This window comes from Urocitellus parryii, chromosome 3, assembly GCF_045843805.1.
Source record: "Urocitellus parryii isolate mUroPar1 chromosome 3, mUroPar1.hap1, whole genome shotgun sequence".
NCBI classification, from domain to species: Eukaryota; Metazoa; Chordata; class Mammalia; order Rodentia; family Sciuridae; genus Urocitellus; species Urocitellus parryii.
In genome coordinates this window covers 153,751,975-153,769,332 of record NC_135533.1, presented here as the reverse complement: position 1 = coordinate 153,769,332, position 17,358 = coordinate 153,751,975, and the positions used below count along the sequence as shown (strand labels likewise).

Below are 17,358 nucleotides of genomic sequence, written 5' to 3'. Positions count from 1 at the left end.
TCAAATCTAGCCAATGTTCTATAAGAAGGGGGAGTTCAGACAAAAATGTCAGGGAAGAAAGGCCATGCAAAAAGGTAGCAAGACGGTGAGGTCGGCAAGCCAAGGAGAGAGGCCTTGGAGGGAACCAATGCTTTCAACACCTTGATCTTGGATACTCAGCCTCTAGAAATATGAGAAAATAAATTTCTGTTGTTTATTTTTTTTTAAGAGAGAGAGAGAGGAGAGAGAGAGAGAGAATTTTTAAATATTTATTTATTTAGTTAGTTAGTTCTCGGCGGACACAATATCTTGTTGGTATGTGGTGCTGAGGATCGAACCCGGGCCGCACGCATGCCAGGCGAGCGCGCTACCGCTTGAGCCACATCCCCAGCCCAATTTTTCTGTTGTTTAGTTCATTGAGTCTGTGGTATTTTGTTGCGGGTCAGCCCTGGTAGACCTTTATACTGGGCCACATCAAGATGTATGAAAGCCAAGGAAATATCACCATTACTCACAGGTGTTTTCCTGAAGACAACACACCCGTTAAGGATCAGAGATGGCCAATAAGGATGACAGGGCTGCTCCAGGGAACTCTGAAACTGTACTTGAGTGAAATATGCCAAACACAAAGGACAAATACAGGATTCCATTTCTATAAGATACCTAGGGTAGGCAAATTCATGGGAGTCAAAGTAGAATGGTGACTGCCAGGGGTTGGGAATTGAAGAAATGGGGAGTTATAATTTAAAGGATACAGAGTTTCAGTCTGGGAAGATAAAAAGGTTCTAGAGATAGATTCAAGGGTAGATTGATGTAGATTCAGTGGTACAGTGAGTGCTTAGTATGTGTTGGGCCCTGGGTTGAATCCCTAGCAACCAAAAAAGAAAAACAAAACACAAAGTTCTAGAGATGGATGGTGATGGTTGAACCATGTGACATACTTAATGCAACTGAACTGCACCCTTAAAAAAGATTAAAATGGGGGGCTGGGGTTGTAGCTCAGTGGAAGAGCGCTCGCCTAGCTCGTGCAAGGCACTGGGTTTGATCCTCAGCACCACATAAAAATAAATAAATAACATAAAGGTACTGTGTCCAACTACAACTAAAAAAATTTTAAAAAATTATTAAAATGGTACATTTTATGTTATGTGTATTTCACCACACTAAAAATAGCTATAATGTGCTACATAAATAACATAGTTCAGTTAAAACAACTACATTTTTTCAAAGAAAAAAAATCCCTCTTTGAAGCCAAGCAATTGTACTCCATACAGGGTAAAGAACTCCCATGAGGCTCATAGTTAATTTAAGACACCCCCTCCCCCAGCTGCAGCCTTGATCCAAAAAGCAGCACCTCAGCCAAAACTGAGACCTACTGTTTAACGACCTTAGAATAATTCCAAGAGGCCCATTCCTTCCTTCTGAAGGTTGATCCCTCTCAAACCACATGGGCTAGCTGCAGCCACAGCCTGTCTCAAGAGGACCTGAGCATACTGCCCACTCAACTGTGTCCTAATGGGGACAGGCCTTCCAAGCCACAGGACTCCTAACCAAGGAAGCCAGAAGCAACAAATTAGGCAAAAAGGAGTCATGGGGCAGGTACATTCCCTAAACCCACTTAAATCTACAGCACTTCCAGCTCCTTTTTTAGTCAAATGTTCCAGAATGCTTCATTCTGTTCCCAAAACATGGCAGCCTTCCGGAGCCAGAGAACTCTAGATCAAATTTTATAAGACTGTTTGCATCCTGTTGGATCAACCCACCATACCTCTTTTCATAGGGAGGATACTACACTCAATCCAGAGGTAGTCACTGGCTCTGGTCTAAAGAGGCCATGACGGAGCCAACGAGAAGCCTGACCTTTTACAGCCACACGGTTACTCAAAACCAGTTGCCTATCCAGTCAATCATCAAGGGAAAAACAAGGCAATGACCATTCTGGTGCCAATATATTGCTGGAATCCAAAGGGCAAATGAAGTTGCTCAATAAAAAGGTGAAAACACAGAGCTGGAATTGTGGCTCAGGGGTAGAGCGCTCGTCTAGCACGTGCGAGGCCCTGGGTTCGATCCTCAGCACCACATAAAAATAAATAAACAAAATAAAGATATTGTGTCCAACTACTTCTAAAAAATAAATATTTTTTTTAAAAGAAAAGGTGAAAACACAGGATAGCAACTCATGAGTGGCCATGGAGAAACACAAGATGTAAGGTTGGGCCAGGGATATAGCTCAGTGGAACAGCACATGCAAATCCCTGTTTAGCACATGCAAATCCCTGGGTTCCAGCCCCAGCAACACCCCCCCCCCAAAAAAAAAAAATCTGAGGGTCACACATAGAAAAGGGCTGAAAGGGACATAGGTTCACAAATTTCTTAGACCTAAAAGAGGAAAGGACCAGGGTAGGCATGTAGCTCAGTGGTGGAGTGCTTGCTTAGCATGTGTGAGGCCCTGGATTCAATCTTCAGCACCAGACACACACAAAAAAAATTAAAAGCAGGGTGTGGTGGTGCAAGTCTGTAATCCCAGTACCCTGGAGGCTGAGGCAGAAGTATCACAAATTTTAGGCCAGCCTGGGTAATTTAGCAAGACTCTGTCTCAAAAATAAATCAGTAAAAAAATGGATAGAGATGTAATTCAATGGTACTGGGCTTGCAATTCAATGGTACTGGGCTTGCCTAGTGTATGTGAGGTCCTAGGTTCGATTCCCAGTTGTCAAAAGAAAAGATATTCTCATGGAAACAAAAAGGGAAGCACCTTGGGTTATCTGGTCTCTGCCTCAGGAAATGGCTTGCCACAAGTCCTCTGGAAAGAAAGTTTAAATATACTGATGAAACAGGAAAATACAGGTACAGTCAATTCTGACCTCCAAAACAAGTTGTAAAAATGAGGAAAGACTCTCCAGTATGTGTTACGTGGAAAGTTCCGAGATAGGAGAACTTGAAAACACACTAGTGATTCCTGCCTTCAAAACGCTTATAGTCACCAGGTGTGGGAGGCTGAGCAGGAGGATCTCAAGCTCAAGGCCAGTCAGGGAAACTTAGCAAGACCCTGTTCAAAATTTTAAAAAGGCTGGGGATTTAGCTCAGTAGTAGATCTCCTACCTAGCATGCATGAGGACATGCGTTCAATTCCTAGTACCACAAAACAAAACAAAACACTACAACATGGATAAACCCTGAAGGCATTACATTCAGTGAAATAAGCCAGTCACAAAAGACAAATACAGTATGATTCCACTAATATGAGGTGTCCAAAGCCATCAAATTCATAGACACAGAAATCAGAATGGTGGATGCCAGATGCTGGGGGCAGGGAAATGGGGAGCTGCAGTTTAATGGGTGTTGAGTTTCAGTTTGGGAAGGATGAAAAAGTTCTGTTGATGGATGGGGGTGATGATTGCACAACAAAGTGAATGTACTCAATGCTACAGAACTGTATGTTTAAAAATGCTTAAAATGGGTTAAAGAGATAAATCTTTGTATTTTACAAAACAAACCCGGCTAAAACAGTAAGTTTTATTATGAATATTTTATCATTAAAACACACACACACACACACACATACTGCCAGGTGTAGTGGCACCATAATCGTAGTGGCTGAGGAGGCTAAGGCAGGAAGATCACGAGTTCCAAGCCAGTCTCAGAAACTTAGCAAGACCTTGTCTCTAAATAAAATTTTTTAAAAGGGCTGGGGATGTGGCTTAGAGGTTAAATGTCCCTGGGTTCAATCCCTAATACCAAATATACGCGTGCATGCGTGCATGCGTGCGTGTGCGTGTGTGTGTGTGTGTGTGTGTGTGTATGGGACATGGGTGCTCCCCAGCCTTTGCTCCTTTGCTATCACTTCCCCTCTGGCAAATAGCTCTCCTCCCCAACCCTTTGGCTGGCTGTTAGACTTCTGCTAATGAGCCAAGGAAACTGGAAGCTTCCCCAATCTCCCTCTCTTCCAAACACATGTATGCATGTCCCTCTAAGCTCCCAGATGCCAAGGACCACTCACTTTCCTCTGTGTCCCTCATAGCACCGTGGAAAGCCTTAGACAAGGCATATTCCTAGCCATCAGTTATAACCCACACAGGCAGGCCCTGGGTGCTCAGAGCTGGAGGGACCCCTGGACCAACCCAGTTGTGCTTTTCAGATAGAAATGTGGGACAGCAGCAGACCACCACAGGACAACCATGAAGAAATGGGGCTCTGCATTCACGCAGAGCCCCACAATCCCAGCTTTGCCACTTTCTGATTGCATCCTTACCTTTAAATGGACAGCCCCACCATGTGATGAAGAGTTCATGAGGGACCCTACATGAAGCATTATGTCACTGTGCCTAGCACAAAGCAGCATGTGATAGTTTCAGCTCCTTCCCTTAATCAGCAGCAGCCCTCAATTCAGAAAAAAGAACGCCCACTCATATGAGGGGATTCTGAAGTTATAGAGCTGGGCCACCATGTCTACCACTGCTGAGCATTAGGACGACTTCCACCCCCTTCCCACACTGTATTTTTTTCCTCACTGTTCCTTTTCAGGCCGCAGGACCCACAGTCATCTAAAGAACATCAGTAAACAGTCCAGATGGAGACAGATGGCTGAGCCAGTGCAGGATCTCTTTCCCCACCAGCCACACATGGCCACATGTCAAAGGAGATTGTAGGGCAGAGTTTATAGTCTCTTGGAACTAAAACAACCAGGAATTTTAAAGCCTTAAAGGATCCAAACCCTAAGATGTACAACACCAAAAGGGAATCCTAACGTAAACTATGGACTATAGGTGATAATTACTTGTCAAAACATCCATTTGTGGACTGTCAAAAATGTACCCCTCTAATGGAGAATGCTGATAATGGAGGAAGCAGGTGTGGGGGCAATAAGTACCTATGTCCAAATTTGTTGTGAACCTAAATGTGCTCTTGAAAATATTAAGTCTAGCTGGCATGGTGGCACACACCTGTAATCCCAGTGACTTGGGAAGCCAAAATAGGAGGATCTCAAGTTTGAAGCTAGTCTAGACAACACAGCAAGGCATTGTATCAAAATAAAAATCAAAAAAGGTCTGGGAATGCAGCTCAATGGTAGAGTGCCCCTGGGTTCAATCTCCAGTAGGGTACACACACACGAGAGAGAGAGAATGTGGAACCTTAAAGACATTCAGAATTCAGCGAAGGATCCAGAAAGTTCTAAAACTACTTCTTGAACCCCAGTTTCTCTAATGCTGGGCCTCATTTCCTTCTAGTTCCTATCTTTACCTGCTTTGACTTGCCCTGGGGTCAATTATGTGGTGGGCAACCTGACCATGTCTATGGAAGCTGTAGGAAAGGCCTAATTTTCTAAAAAGTTAGAATTCCCCACCAGCAAGAGGGTATCATTTCAGATTGCAGGTCTCCACAAAAACCTTTTATTTTCTTTATCAATAACATTTTCCTGCATAAAACACTCTGGGGCCAGTGTAAGCTGGTTCTTCTGGCCAATAGCTGGCCAGACAAGGTAACCACAGGGCAATCCTCCAGACCCGGAAGAAGCTGATGGGCCTGCAAGGCAGGCTTCCGAATCCTACAGCTTCTTGCTCTTCCACTAAGGACTTAGGGAATGCAGCTGAACCAGGCCTCGGGCAGGTCCCAGACACGTACCACAGCCAATCCCAGCTACAAACAAGATCAGCAAATGGAAGTACCTAAAACAAACAGGACAGAGTGCTGAGCACAAAAAGGCAGCTTGATGAGCCAAAAATAGCCTCACTTGTTTCAAGAGGACTCTGACAAATGAAGCACATGTAACTCTATCAGCAGAAAAAAAAAAAAAATCAATGAAGCAGAAAACCGGATCATTCCAACAGCGACCAAGACTCTAAAAGAGTCCAAACAACCTGACATACCCCTATTCCCAACCAAACCCCACCCCCCCAGCCCACACACTCTATATCTTTACCCCAACTTCGAACAGTGCCTAGATCTCAAAACCTATTCTCCTTACCCCAAATGTCTAATGATATCTACATAAGGCGCAGATATTATTATAAATTCCCACAGGTTTAATCTTAGGGCTGGGGTCAGACCATGGCCTGGGAGGCCAAAATAAGCACCTGTGGGTGCTCATCCTTGGTTAATGAGGTGGCCAGGGAATCAGAAACCCAGGTGGGTTGAGATGTAGAGAGATGCCTGTGGGTGAGTAATAATGGGTGAAGCCTCCCATCAAAAGCTAGGCTGATCAGAACGGGTGTGGCTCTGCTTTAGTCCCAGATAAAATCTTCATCTTCATTTTCAGTGCCCACTGAGTCAGAACTGCCTATCACCTCACTTCCTTCTGAGATGGATCTTCACCTGCTCTAACTCGCTAGCAAGTGAACCTGACACTTTGAAGGCCTGAAAACTAGCACATCTTGGGTTCTCCAAATGTGTAATATAATCTTCCAGGACAGGAATGGTGCAAGGGGAATGTCCAAGACACAGATCAGTCCCCAATGAAAGGATCTGATCTAGGTGTCAGTAGTGACTCTGGCTTTATGCCATCCTCACTGTTCATTCAGTGTGAAGAGATCATAGGGTAACACGACAGTGCATCTCCCTCCCAATTTGCATGCTGTACTTTCACAAGAATGGTTCTCTAGAACCAAAGGAATAAATTGCTTGCCATCTCCCATACCACCCCTCCCAACCCAATTCCATTCCAAACACTTGAGAATTTGCATTCAGGAGAAGGGAAATTAGTATGGATGCAGGATCAGCTGAAATCTGCAGTGCTTAAACAGCACTTAAAAAAAACACTCAAAATAAAAAAACACCCAGTCCTCCTCCACAGCTTTCCCTACCACTTAATAGATTCCTGCTACAAGTGCAGACTGCCCACCGATGGTGGTGACAGGTACCCACCTGTATCTCCATGGAAGGTGTTGTCCCCATCGCTGGGCCAAATCTGCCCAGTCTTGCGGACACCCACAATGGTTGCCTCAGACACCACCACCTGGCACTGCCGGTGCCGTTTCTGGCACTGAGGTGTCGGGGGGCTGCTGCTGTCAAAAGACTGCTGCGAGTTCTGCGAGGGTGAGCGGCTCTTGTCTCGGAACATGCGGTAAGTGGTGGGGCTTGGGGACACCCGGCTTGACTGGCCAGAGGAGAAGTCCTCTTCACTGGAGGTCAGGTTCTCATTGGAGCTGCAGTCCGGAGTGTAGCCACCTCCACTGTCCTCGAAACTCCGGGGGGAGTAGGACCTGCGGGGCCAGGTGAGGCGCTTCTCCTGCTCTGAGGTGCTCTGGCTGCGTAGAAGCGGACCCTTACCCTCCCCTTCCACCATCATGCCCCCGACGTAGATACTCTGGTAGGGTTGATACTCCAAGGGCGGCCAAGGGGGTCTGCCGCCGCCATTGGCGTTGATTAGGTTGTCCTTCAGGAACCGAGGGTTCAACTCTGCATCTTCGTAGTCGCCGTCGAGGCCACAGCTGCTCTCTGAGGAGCGCCCGCGGTAATGGGGCCTGGGTGCATCCCCCAGACCCGGCCCCGCACCTTGCTGGGACTTCTTGCGCTCCATTTGCATGGCCTGGCTGCCCAGAGAACTGATCCTGTCAGACACCTCTTTGTCGTTGACCTTCACCAAGCCGCGCTCGTGGTGAAATTCGACATTCACGTAGAAGGGCTTCTCAGTGTCCGCAGCCCCAGGACCCTTGCGAATCCTTTCGAAGTTGGACCTAAGCGCCGCCACACTGGTGGGGGGTCCCCGCTCATCCCGGTCGGCGGAAGTGGCGGTTCCAGGCTTGCGGGCAGTCGCAGGCCGAGCCTTACCTGGGGATCCTTCTCCGTCGGGCCTGGCCTCGGACTCCTCGGCTAGAGGCGGATCCGCGCTGTCGGCGGGCGCCGGCGCCGGGCGCAACGCGGGCGCTCGGGCTTCAGCTGCGCCGTCAGGGGGCTGCGCGGCGCGCCGAAAGCCCCAGCGCTGCCGGTCATAGCTCTTCTTCTCCTTGGCCAGCAGTGTCTGCAGGTATATCATGCGGAAGCGCTCCTGGTTCACCTCCTGCTCCAGGCGCCGGATAGAGGCCTTACAGCGCTCCAACTCTTGCTCGATGTCACCTACCGAGCGCAGCTCCATACGCGGCGGCTCAGAGTCCGGGAATTGCGCCTTCCACGCCTCGGCGAAGCCCACTGGATCCACCATGGCGCGGCCGGCCTCACCTGCACCGCCAGGCTGCGTGCGGGACCCTCTCAGCGGCGACGCAGCGGTCTCGCCAGGCCCGGCCCGGGGTGCCGAGCGGCCCCCATGGCCCGGCTCGGCGGTAGCGGTGAACAATGCCCGCCCCCTCCCGGGCGGCAGGTGAGGCGGGAGGCACTACTGCCCCGGGCGGCGGGTAGCACGGGGCGGGACGCGCGCGTGGGGGCGGGGCGCGCGCGGGCGGGGGAAGGGCGCGGGGTTGCGCGCGCCGCTATTGTGTGCGGGACTCCTCGGCGCGGGGCTGCGCCGGCCGACGCGGGATGGGCGCGGCCCTCAGCTCGGCTCTGCTCAGTAGCCCCTAGCCCGTGTACACTGCTCGCGCGCTCCTCTCTTCTGGCTCCTAAGCCGTCCCGCACCACGACCGCCACCTCCTCTGTGGGCGCAGCGCTCCACCCGGCCGGCTCTCCGCACTCCCGCCCGGCCCGCACTCAGCGCCGCAGGAAGGGGAGGGCCGGGGGGCGGTGGCCGGGCGCGGCTGATGGAGCAGGGCTCGCCTCTTAAAGGGACCGCGCCGCGGGCTCCAGGCGGGGGTCCCTCAAGGCCACCTTCCCACTGAGCCTCTTCTCTCCCTCAATCCCTGCGCACTTGGGGAAACTGAGGTCATGGCGTCGTTGAACCCGTCTGTCCCACTCTGAGGCCAGGGGTGCCCCATAAGAAGGACAATGGGCCCATTGGTTCAAAAAGACCCTTCCAATCTGGAGACCCTGGACAGTTCTGCACACCTGGACCAGGAACACGTGGTTCTTCATTTTCCTACAGCCCAGCCACTCACCTGTGTTAGGAACACCCAGCGGGGCCCAATCCAGAGAAGGGCTAGGCAGGAAAGTTCCCTTGGTGAGAGCCAGCGTCAGGCTGGGTCACCAGTGTCGGCAGTGCCAGTGTCCCCAAGTCACTAGTGTTCTGGAAAGGATTGATAAAGCAACAATGACCTCAGGGGATTGTCATAGAGACACCCTTATACTGGATGATAAATAGGAATTTCTCCCCCAAGTCACTCAACATCACATTTCCATTCCTGTGTCCTGGACTGCGCATTTGTCCCCGGCTTCTGAGCTCCAGAAGCCAAAGTAGTTTTCCTAGGGTCTGCCTAATTCAGAACTTACCTTATTAGACTCTCTCTAAAGGGGTCACCAGCCTCCACCTTGACCAGCAGGACTGAGTGGAAGATAGGACAGGCCAGAGCAGGTTGTGAAACCAAATCTTTGATGGTTCCCCAGGGAAACCCAGAGATCTGAGACACACAGCAGAGTGCACTCTCTGTAAGCAGTCTGATGAGTACGATGGAAAATAGCCAAACCAGTCCATTTGGTGAGGAGAAAAGGAAAGAGGATTTGGCAATCAAAGAACTAGATTTGAGTCCTGACCACCTCTCTCTGTATGCCTCAGTTTCCTTGGCATTGAAATGAGAACAAGAATATTTGCCTTCAAAAGTTGTCCCTGCATGGATTTGAGGAACTATCATGTCTTTTCCCCCAGTTCCAGTACCACTGAAAGCAGATGCCCTGACATCCGGTGTAGAGCAATAGAACCCAGAGCTAGAAGCCAGGGTGGCCTGGCTCCAGTTCAGGTTTCTGTGACTCTAGGCTGTGTGATCTCAGTAATTCCCTTCACTTCTCTGGGCTCACTTTTGTCTTCATGTGCAAAATATTGTGAGTACCATGTGTAAAGTGCCTGGATGGGACATGCAAAACTGGCAGATACATGGCAGGTGCAGTTTCAACTATGATTATCTCTTGATGTTGATGAAGCTAGAGAACCCTTAGGGCCAGGCCAGAGAGCTGGAAGGATGCTTCATGGCTCACTGCTGCCCCCTGCAGGCTTCTTCAGTCTCCTGAACTGTTTGTCCCCTCACACCCAGCAGACTTCTCATCTGCCAGGCATGCTGTAAATAGTGCTTTTTGCTGGTGAGGAAACAGATGCAGGTGGCACCCTGACTTTGAGGCCAGTGGAACAGAGATGTGCAGGAATCCCGGCTGTGCAATAATACTGAGCAGCGTTCTATCCTCAGTAGCCTCTCCTTTAAAATCAGTATAGTAAATCCTGATTCAGATGGGGATATAGAGCACTTGTCTATCATATGCAAGGTCTTGGGTTCAATTCCCAGTACCACATATCCTTGTCCTCCTCACCATCATCCTGAACTCACAAGGTCATGATGAACATTAACTGCTTTGTCCAAATGATTTGCTAAAATTATCAAGGGAGTGGGCCAGAGAAGAATGAGAACCCAGGCCTCTAGAACCCCATTCACTGATCATCATCAAAAAGAATCCCCACAGGATTAAGTGATTTTTTTTCCCTTGAAGACTGGATCTCAGTTTCCAGAAGGAAATGTATGCTCAACAGGGCCCATATGATCATTAAATGCCTGGAGGGAAAAGGGGGTACTTGGTGAAGGGGGCTTCATCTATCAATAAGATAGCTCTATATCTGGTTCACAATCTCCAACTTAGGTTCACATTAAATATTTTATTCATTCATTCATTCATTCAATGGTTCATTTATTTGAGATGGGGTCTTCCTATGTTGCCCAGGCTGGTCTTGAACTTCTGGTCTCAAGTGAGCCTCCTACCTCAGCTCCCCAAGTATCTAGGACCACAGGCATGTGTCAGTGCACCTGGATTTTAATATTTTATACATGAGCAAACACACTTCAGAAACTCTGAAGGCATGCTCCATTCTGTTGGCATAGCAAGTGGCTTGTCAAGTACAAGGACACATCCAGATAGTGGCTTTCTCCCCTTCGAGACAGCCTCTTTGGGCCCTAAAGACACTCCTTCATCCTTGGGACTCCCTGAAAGTGTTCCCACCTGGGTCTCTCTGGTCCTTTTCTGAAGAATTTTCTTTCTTTCCTTGTAGAGCTTTCTTCTCAACCATCCCTTCCTAGGGAGAAAGAGTGAGGAGATATATGGAGTCTAGACATAAAACTCTGTAACTCCCCATTTGAGTCTGTCCCAGCTAGATCTAAACTCTGGAGGAATACAGACTATTTATCTTATTCCTCTATGTCTCCAAGTGCTCAGCATATAGTAGATCCTCAGTACTGGTCAAATGAATATGTGTGTGGCTCAGAGGAGAGCACAGCCCAGAGAGAAGCACTGTGTGGGTGTGTATAAATGATAAGGTAGTCAGAGCTGGGCCCTGGCAGAGATGTGTGTCCTTGGTACGGAATCCAGTAGGAGGCAGAGGTTTGGGGAAGGCTTGCCTAAGTTGGAGTTACCAAGAAACAACAGATATGCAAAGACAAAGGAGACTTCAAAGTTGTAGTTATGTTTGAGGAACAGCTGGGTTGGGAGATGAGACAGGTTTGGACAATAAAAACTGAGATCAGAGGATAAGGCAGTGTCTTCTATGCCTGTAAGAAGTTTAGGTTTCATTCAAAGTGCACTGAGTCTGTACTATCCAATAGAACTTTCCACCACAATGGGCATGTTCCGTAAACTGCACTGAATAACATAGCTGCCACTTCCCTGTAGGATTACTGGGTACCTAAAATGCAGCTTCAGCTACTGAAGAAATGAATTTTTAGTTTAACTTTAATGAATTTAGATTTAAGTATTGGATAGCACAGTAAGCAAAGTGTGAATTGCTTGGATTTGATGGGTAGAGAGTTGGAGGGGTTGGAGGTAGGAGCAGGGTAAGCCTCCAGATCTGTGGAAATTGTCCAGGTGGGAGATGTGGATCATCCAGACGAGGGTGGGAACAAGGTGATAGAGGGAATGGTTTGGACTCCAGAACCATTCTGGAAGTAGAACTCACAGGACTTGCAGAGAAATTGGGTATGGGGAATAAGAGAGGACCAGCCATAGGTCTGACAGTGGGATGCTGACTGCGAGGAGTAAGCAGGGTTCCCATGTGAGGCTTTAGGTGCATATTACCCATCCACAGGGAGGAGTTAAGTGGATACAGAGCGAGTCTGCAGCACCAAGAAGCATTCAAGACAGAAACCACAGATAGAGATTGAAGTATATTAGGTCTGGGGTTGTAGCTCAGTGGTAGAGTGCTTGTCTCACACGTATGAGACCCTGGGTTTGATCCCCAGCACCACATAAAAATAAACAAATAAAAACAAAGATTAAAAAAAGAAATTGAAGTATATTAATAATTGGCTGGGGTTTGGAGTCATGGGTGCCAAAGACTTCATTTCCTGCCTACAAGGGACTGGGTGGGGAGGGACAGGGCTGGACTAGAAGAGAAAAAGAGGCAGAGACTGAGAATAGTCTGACCATGAAGGAGGTAGGGACCTAGGAGTCCGTGGTGGGTAGACTCAGTGAGGAGGGCAGAGCTCCTGTGCTAACAGCTCCTATGCCCTCTGGTGAAAGGACACTGGCTGGATCTGTACTATTAGTTTGCCAGCAGAGCAAAGGTGTGGCCCTGGATTTCAACGACAGAAGCTGGAGGCTAAACAAACCCCAAGCACTTCTGTAGGATTCAACAAGCAGAGGAGCTTCACTTAAGGGCTGCACAGCTGTTCCTGAGCAGTGAGTGACATTTATTTTCTTCCTCATTTTGATTTTCTAAATTCTTCATAATGAAAATGTTTATCTTTGGTAATTAAAAAAATAGATAATTGGTTTTGTTTTTATTTTTACAGCTTTATTGAGGTATAATTGACATGCAAGAAACTGCCTGTTTAAAGGGTACAATTTGATGAGCTTTGACATCTGTATACACTGTGAAACCATCACCACAATTAAATGACAAACATTTCCATAACTCCCAATATATGTCATGTTTTTAAATCCCAAAGTAAAATGGGACAAAGAGATAGAAGTTTTGGTGATGTTTCCCCTAAATGCCTCACTTTTTTTTCTTTAATGTGCTGAGAATCAAACCCAGGACCTTAAACTTGCTAGGCAAGCACTCTACCACTAAGCTATGCCCATGTCCTCCTCTAAAATTCATATCTTGGAATCATTTTTTTTTGTACTGGAGATCAAATCCTGTAGCATTCTACCTCTAAACTATTATCCTTAGCAACTCATCTTTTTTTAGATTTTATTTTGTAGCGAGACCAATACATTGCCCAGGCTAGCCTTGAACTTGTGAACCTCCTTCCTTGGCCTCCCAAGTAGCTGGGATTATAGGCATGTATCATTCCATCCAGGCCTATGTTGAAATCTTAACCCACAATATGATGGTATTGGGAGGTGAGTGACTAGGAAGTTATTAGGTCATAAGAATGACAGGTTATTTTCCTTATAAAAGGAAGCTCAGAGAACTCTTGCTGTCTTTCTTTCATGTAAGTATATAATAAGAAGTCCACAATCTATAGCCTGAAAGAGAACCTTCACCAGAACCCAACAATGCTGTACCTTGGTCTTGAATTTCTAGCCTCCAGAACTGTGGGAAGCTTTTGAGTTGGGGTAATAATTCATAGTAGAGCATTTGCCTAGCATGAGGCCCTGGGTTTGATCCCCAGCACAGAAGAAAGGAAAGAAGGAAGGAAGGATGGACTTCTGTTGTTTGTATCTGGATTACAGTACTTTGTTGTAACAGTACAAACAGACTAAAGACAGTATACTTCCTTGAGTTCTAATACTTTTTTTTTCTAGTACTGGAAATTGGACCTAGTGGCATTCTTCCACTGAGCTACATTCCTAGCACAAATCACCCCCCACCCTTGTTTTTTTTTTTTTTTTTTAATTTGAGACTTCCTAAGTTGTGGAGGTTGGCCCCGAACTGTGATCCTCCTGCCTCAGCCTCTGGAGTAGGTAAGTTTATAGGCCTGCACCACCATATCTAGCTCCTGTTTTCAATCCTTTTGGAACATTTCTAAGAATGGAATCTCTGGTCATATGGCAATTCCATGTTTTACTTTTGAGAAATTTCACAAGTGCCTTTGAAAAATTCACCCAAAAGTACCATATAATTAGGTACAGTGGCCCTGCCTGTGAAAGTCTCATAGTCTTCAGGGCTACTGTCCAACTAGCCCTTGTCAGGGTGCCCAGCCTGGAGCCAGAGGTTCCACAGATGTGAATTCTTTCCACTCTCCTAGCATCATTCCAGTGAAGGGCAGGGAAAGGGGCTCAGAGAGGGGTAACTACGCCCATCACACAGCAATAAATTGGGGAACCAGACTTGAGCCAAACCTACGCAAGTCCCAAATCAGTTCTTTTGAACATTGTGCCAACAGGCAGGATGATCAGATGGGGTATAATAAAGATGGCAGGATTTTCTGCTGTAAAACCTACTTGAGGTCAACCAAAAAACCTGGGCTTTTCTTGCTGCTTCCCTGCACTGTCTGAAATGCTGTCTCCATCAAAGCTGGAAGCTGGAGGAGGGCACCCTTCAAGTAAGATGTGGTCACATGACCACCCCCATCCATCATCTGTCATCTAGCCCCAGGGAACCAAGGGCAAGATCAGAAAACTGAGATCATCAATACAGCTGTCCTTTAGCCTTGCTAGCTTGTATTGTGCTAGACAGTGCTTTGCTGGGGCACCTCTTCCAGGCTCACTGACCCCTGACCCAGAGTGGGGAATAGGGATCTCTGTAGGACATCTTTGCTAAAAGAGAAATGAGCTCTTGCTGGAGCTGCTGGCTGGGGTTCTGACTGAGTGAGGGTGTGGGCTCTTCCTTCCTGACTTGGGGCCTAGGGCTTTGAGACCTCTTCTCAGCACTTAATCCACTGCTTCTTCAGAATCAATTATTGATGAGGGCTCTGCAGCCGTTACAATCCCAGAAGAATCTCCTGACTGCTATTTCCAGCCTTAGCAGGGAGAGGAGGGGCCTGGGTGAGATGAGCTTGTTTCTGAAGGTGTGGTCAGTGGTCCAGGCTATGACTTCTAGTGGTTAGTGGCCCAGAGCACTGTCAGGCCAAGGGTGCTTCTCACCTGTGGGGGAAGAGGGAGCCCCAGGCCTGCTTTGCCCTACCTAGACCATCCAGTCTGTGTCCTGAAGATTGGTGATGGGCAAGCTGAGTGAAAGGCCTGCCCACAGCAGCCCAGGGCCAGAAGCTTTGTACTTGCTAGTGCAGAGGTTCAGACTGATGGCTGGTGACCCTGAATGCCAGGGAGGCATTGGGAAGAGGGGGAGGAGGCCAGGTAGAATTTGCACTGCCTGGAAGGAGATGGTATGACAGCCACACTTCCCATCTGTCCATCAACTTCCCTCAGGGGAAGGCCTGACATATGGGATATGACATGGGGATGCCACAGCAGATGGCAGAGGAGCCCTGGGAACTGCTGGGAGGGATTCCTATCTCAGGACAGTGCCCAAACTGTGGGCTTCTTGGGTGGAGTCCAGGGCCCACCCAGATTCTCTTCTTGCCCCAAAGAGGAGGGGCCTCTTTCTGAGCTGTATGTTTCTTCTTTGGAGAGCCTCTTCCCACAGGCCTTTTCTCTTCCCTGCTGTGGACCTCTTCTATCACCAAGTGCTCTTTCTCCCAGGCTTACGAGAATCTCCAGGGGCTCAAGGCTGTGAGAGTTGGACTGAGCTGCCTCTTGGTCCAGCTGGACCTGCATAGCCCCAGAGGTCATTTCCTCCCTATACTTTAGATCACTTGTGAGGTGGGGCTGTGCTGGCATCCCCTGTGTGGGCTCTGGGAAGAATAAATGGATGAATACAGAGGATCAGGCTGGAAAGGAAGCTCTAAGAACTTATTAGTGAGTAAGAATGAATATGTGACCATGTGATTGATTGATTTGGGTACTGAAGACTGAACTCAGTGGGTGCTTTATTACTGACCTACAATCTCCAGCTCTTTTTTTTTTTTTTAAATTTGATACAGGGTCTCACTATGTTGCTTAGGGTCTTGCTAAGTTCTTGAGGCTGGCCTTGAATTTGCAATCATCTGCCTCACCCTTCAGAGTTGCTGGGATTAAAATCATACACCATTGTGCCTGGCTAACCATGGCAGTTTTAACCAGTCTTCTGTCACCTCTATGTTCAGTTATCCTAGGTGACCTTAGGTCTCCTGACTTAAAATACCCTGGGACCCTCTGGAGAGAGAGGTTCATCTGGGAATGGTCTCCATTCCATCCTACAGGCTGAAGTGTAAATTGGAACAAGCCCTGTGGCCTCTAGCAGAGCTGGGAAGAGGATGTGGCAGCCAGGTCATAAGACTGAAGGAGACTGAGAGGGATCTTCTCAAGTCACTGTGGAGCCTATGTCACCACGGCTGTGGGTTTGGTGGAGGACTGCCTAACACTGTGGGGGCACAGAGAGTAGGCTGTGAGGTGGGAAGGCTCAGGTAGGGAATCCTGGGTATAGTTGGACCATGCAAATAAATCCCTTTTCCAGTTACAACTCTGGGCACTGGGGCACTAGGAACACCCGACTAGGGTATACATGTGTAAAGGATACAGAGCCTCAAGGTAAGGCCACCTGTAGTATCATTCCTACTGGGATCAGACCCCAGTGTGTGTGGGGCAGAGGCAAAAGAGAGACCAGGAATGTAAAAATGCTCAGACTTCTCATCTGTTAGATGGGGACAGGAAGGGGTCTCTAGCAGAAGAGACAAAGAATGGAAAGATGGACAGAGGACAGATAGTGAGAAGGGAAGGTGCCAGCGGAACCAGAGAAGATGAAAAAGACATCTCTGAAGCACTTGGATATGGTCCTCACTGGGCCATCACATCACTGCAGGGACTGCTTGCTCAGGTTTGCAGGACCAGGTTCACAGAGACTGTCTCTGCCTCAGAAATTTACTATTAAATATTGAGATTCTTTTGGGCTGGGGTTCTGGCTCAGTGGTGAGCACTTGCCTAGCACGCATGAGGCAATGGATTTGATCCTTGGCACTGCATAAAAGTAAATAAATAAAAGTATTGTGAAAAAACTTAAAAAATATATTGAGATTTTTATTTACTTTTTTTTTTTTTTGGTACTTGGGATTGAACCCAGGGGGCCTTAACCACTGAGCCACATCTCCAGCTGCACCCCTCTTTTTTAAAAAAAATCTTTATTTTGTTTATTTATTTTTATGTGGTGCTGAGGATTGAACCCAGGGCCTCACACATGCTAGGCAAGCGCTTTACTGCTGAGCCACATTCCCAGCCCCTGCCCTCCCCCTTTTTAAAATAATTTTTAGTTGTGATGGACACAATACCTTTATTTATTTATTTTTTTATGTGGTGCTGAAGATGGAACCCAGTACCTTACTCTTGCTAGGCAAGCGCCCTACCACTGAGCTACAGTCCCAGCCCACTCTCCAGCCCCCTTTAGAAATATTTTATTTATAGGTA

The 17,358-nt window shown here is 47.8% G+C and overlaps 1 protein-coding gene across 1 annotated transcript in view; it reads right to left on the bottom strand.

Moving 5' to 3' along the window:
* Nucleotides 1-8,190, bottom strand: part of Bcr (BCR activator of RhoGEF and GTPase) — a 141,721-nt gene extending 133,531 nt beyond the window's left edge. The window contains exon 1 of the mRNA XM_026412525.2: nucleotides 6,841-8,190. Coding sequence (XP_026268310.1) covers nucleotides 6,841-8,116 — 1,276 coding nt within the window. The 5' untranslated portion in view covers nucleotides 8,117-8,190. The remainder of the gene's footprint in view (nucleotides 1-6,840) is intronic.
* Nucleotides 8,191-17,358: the final 9,168 nt, after the last annotated feature.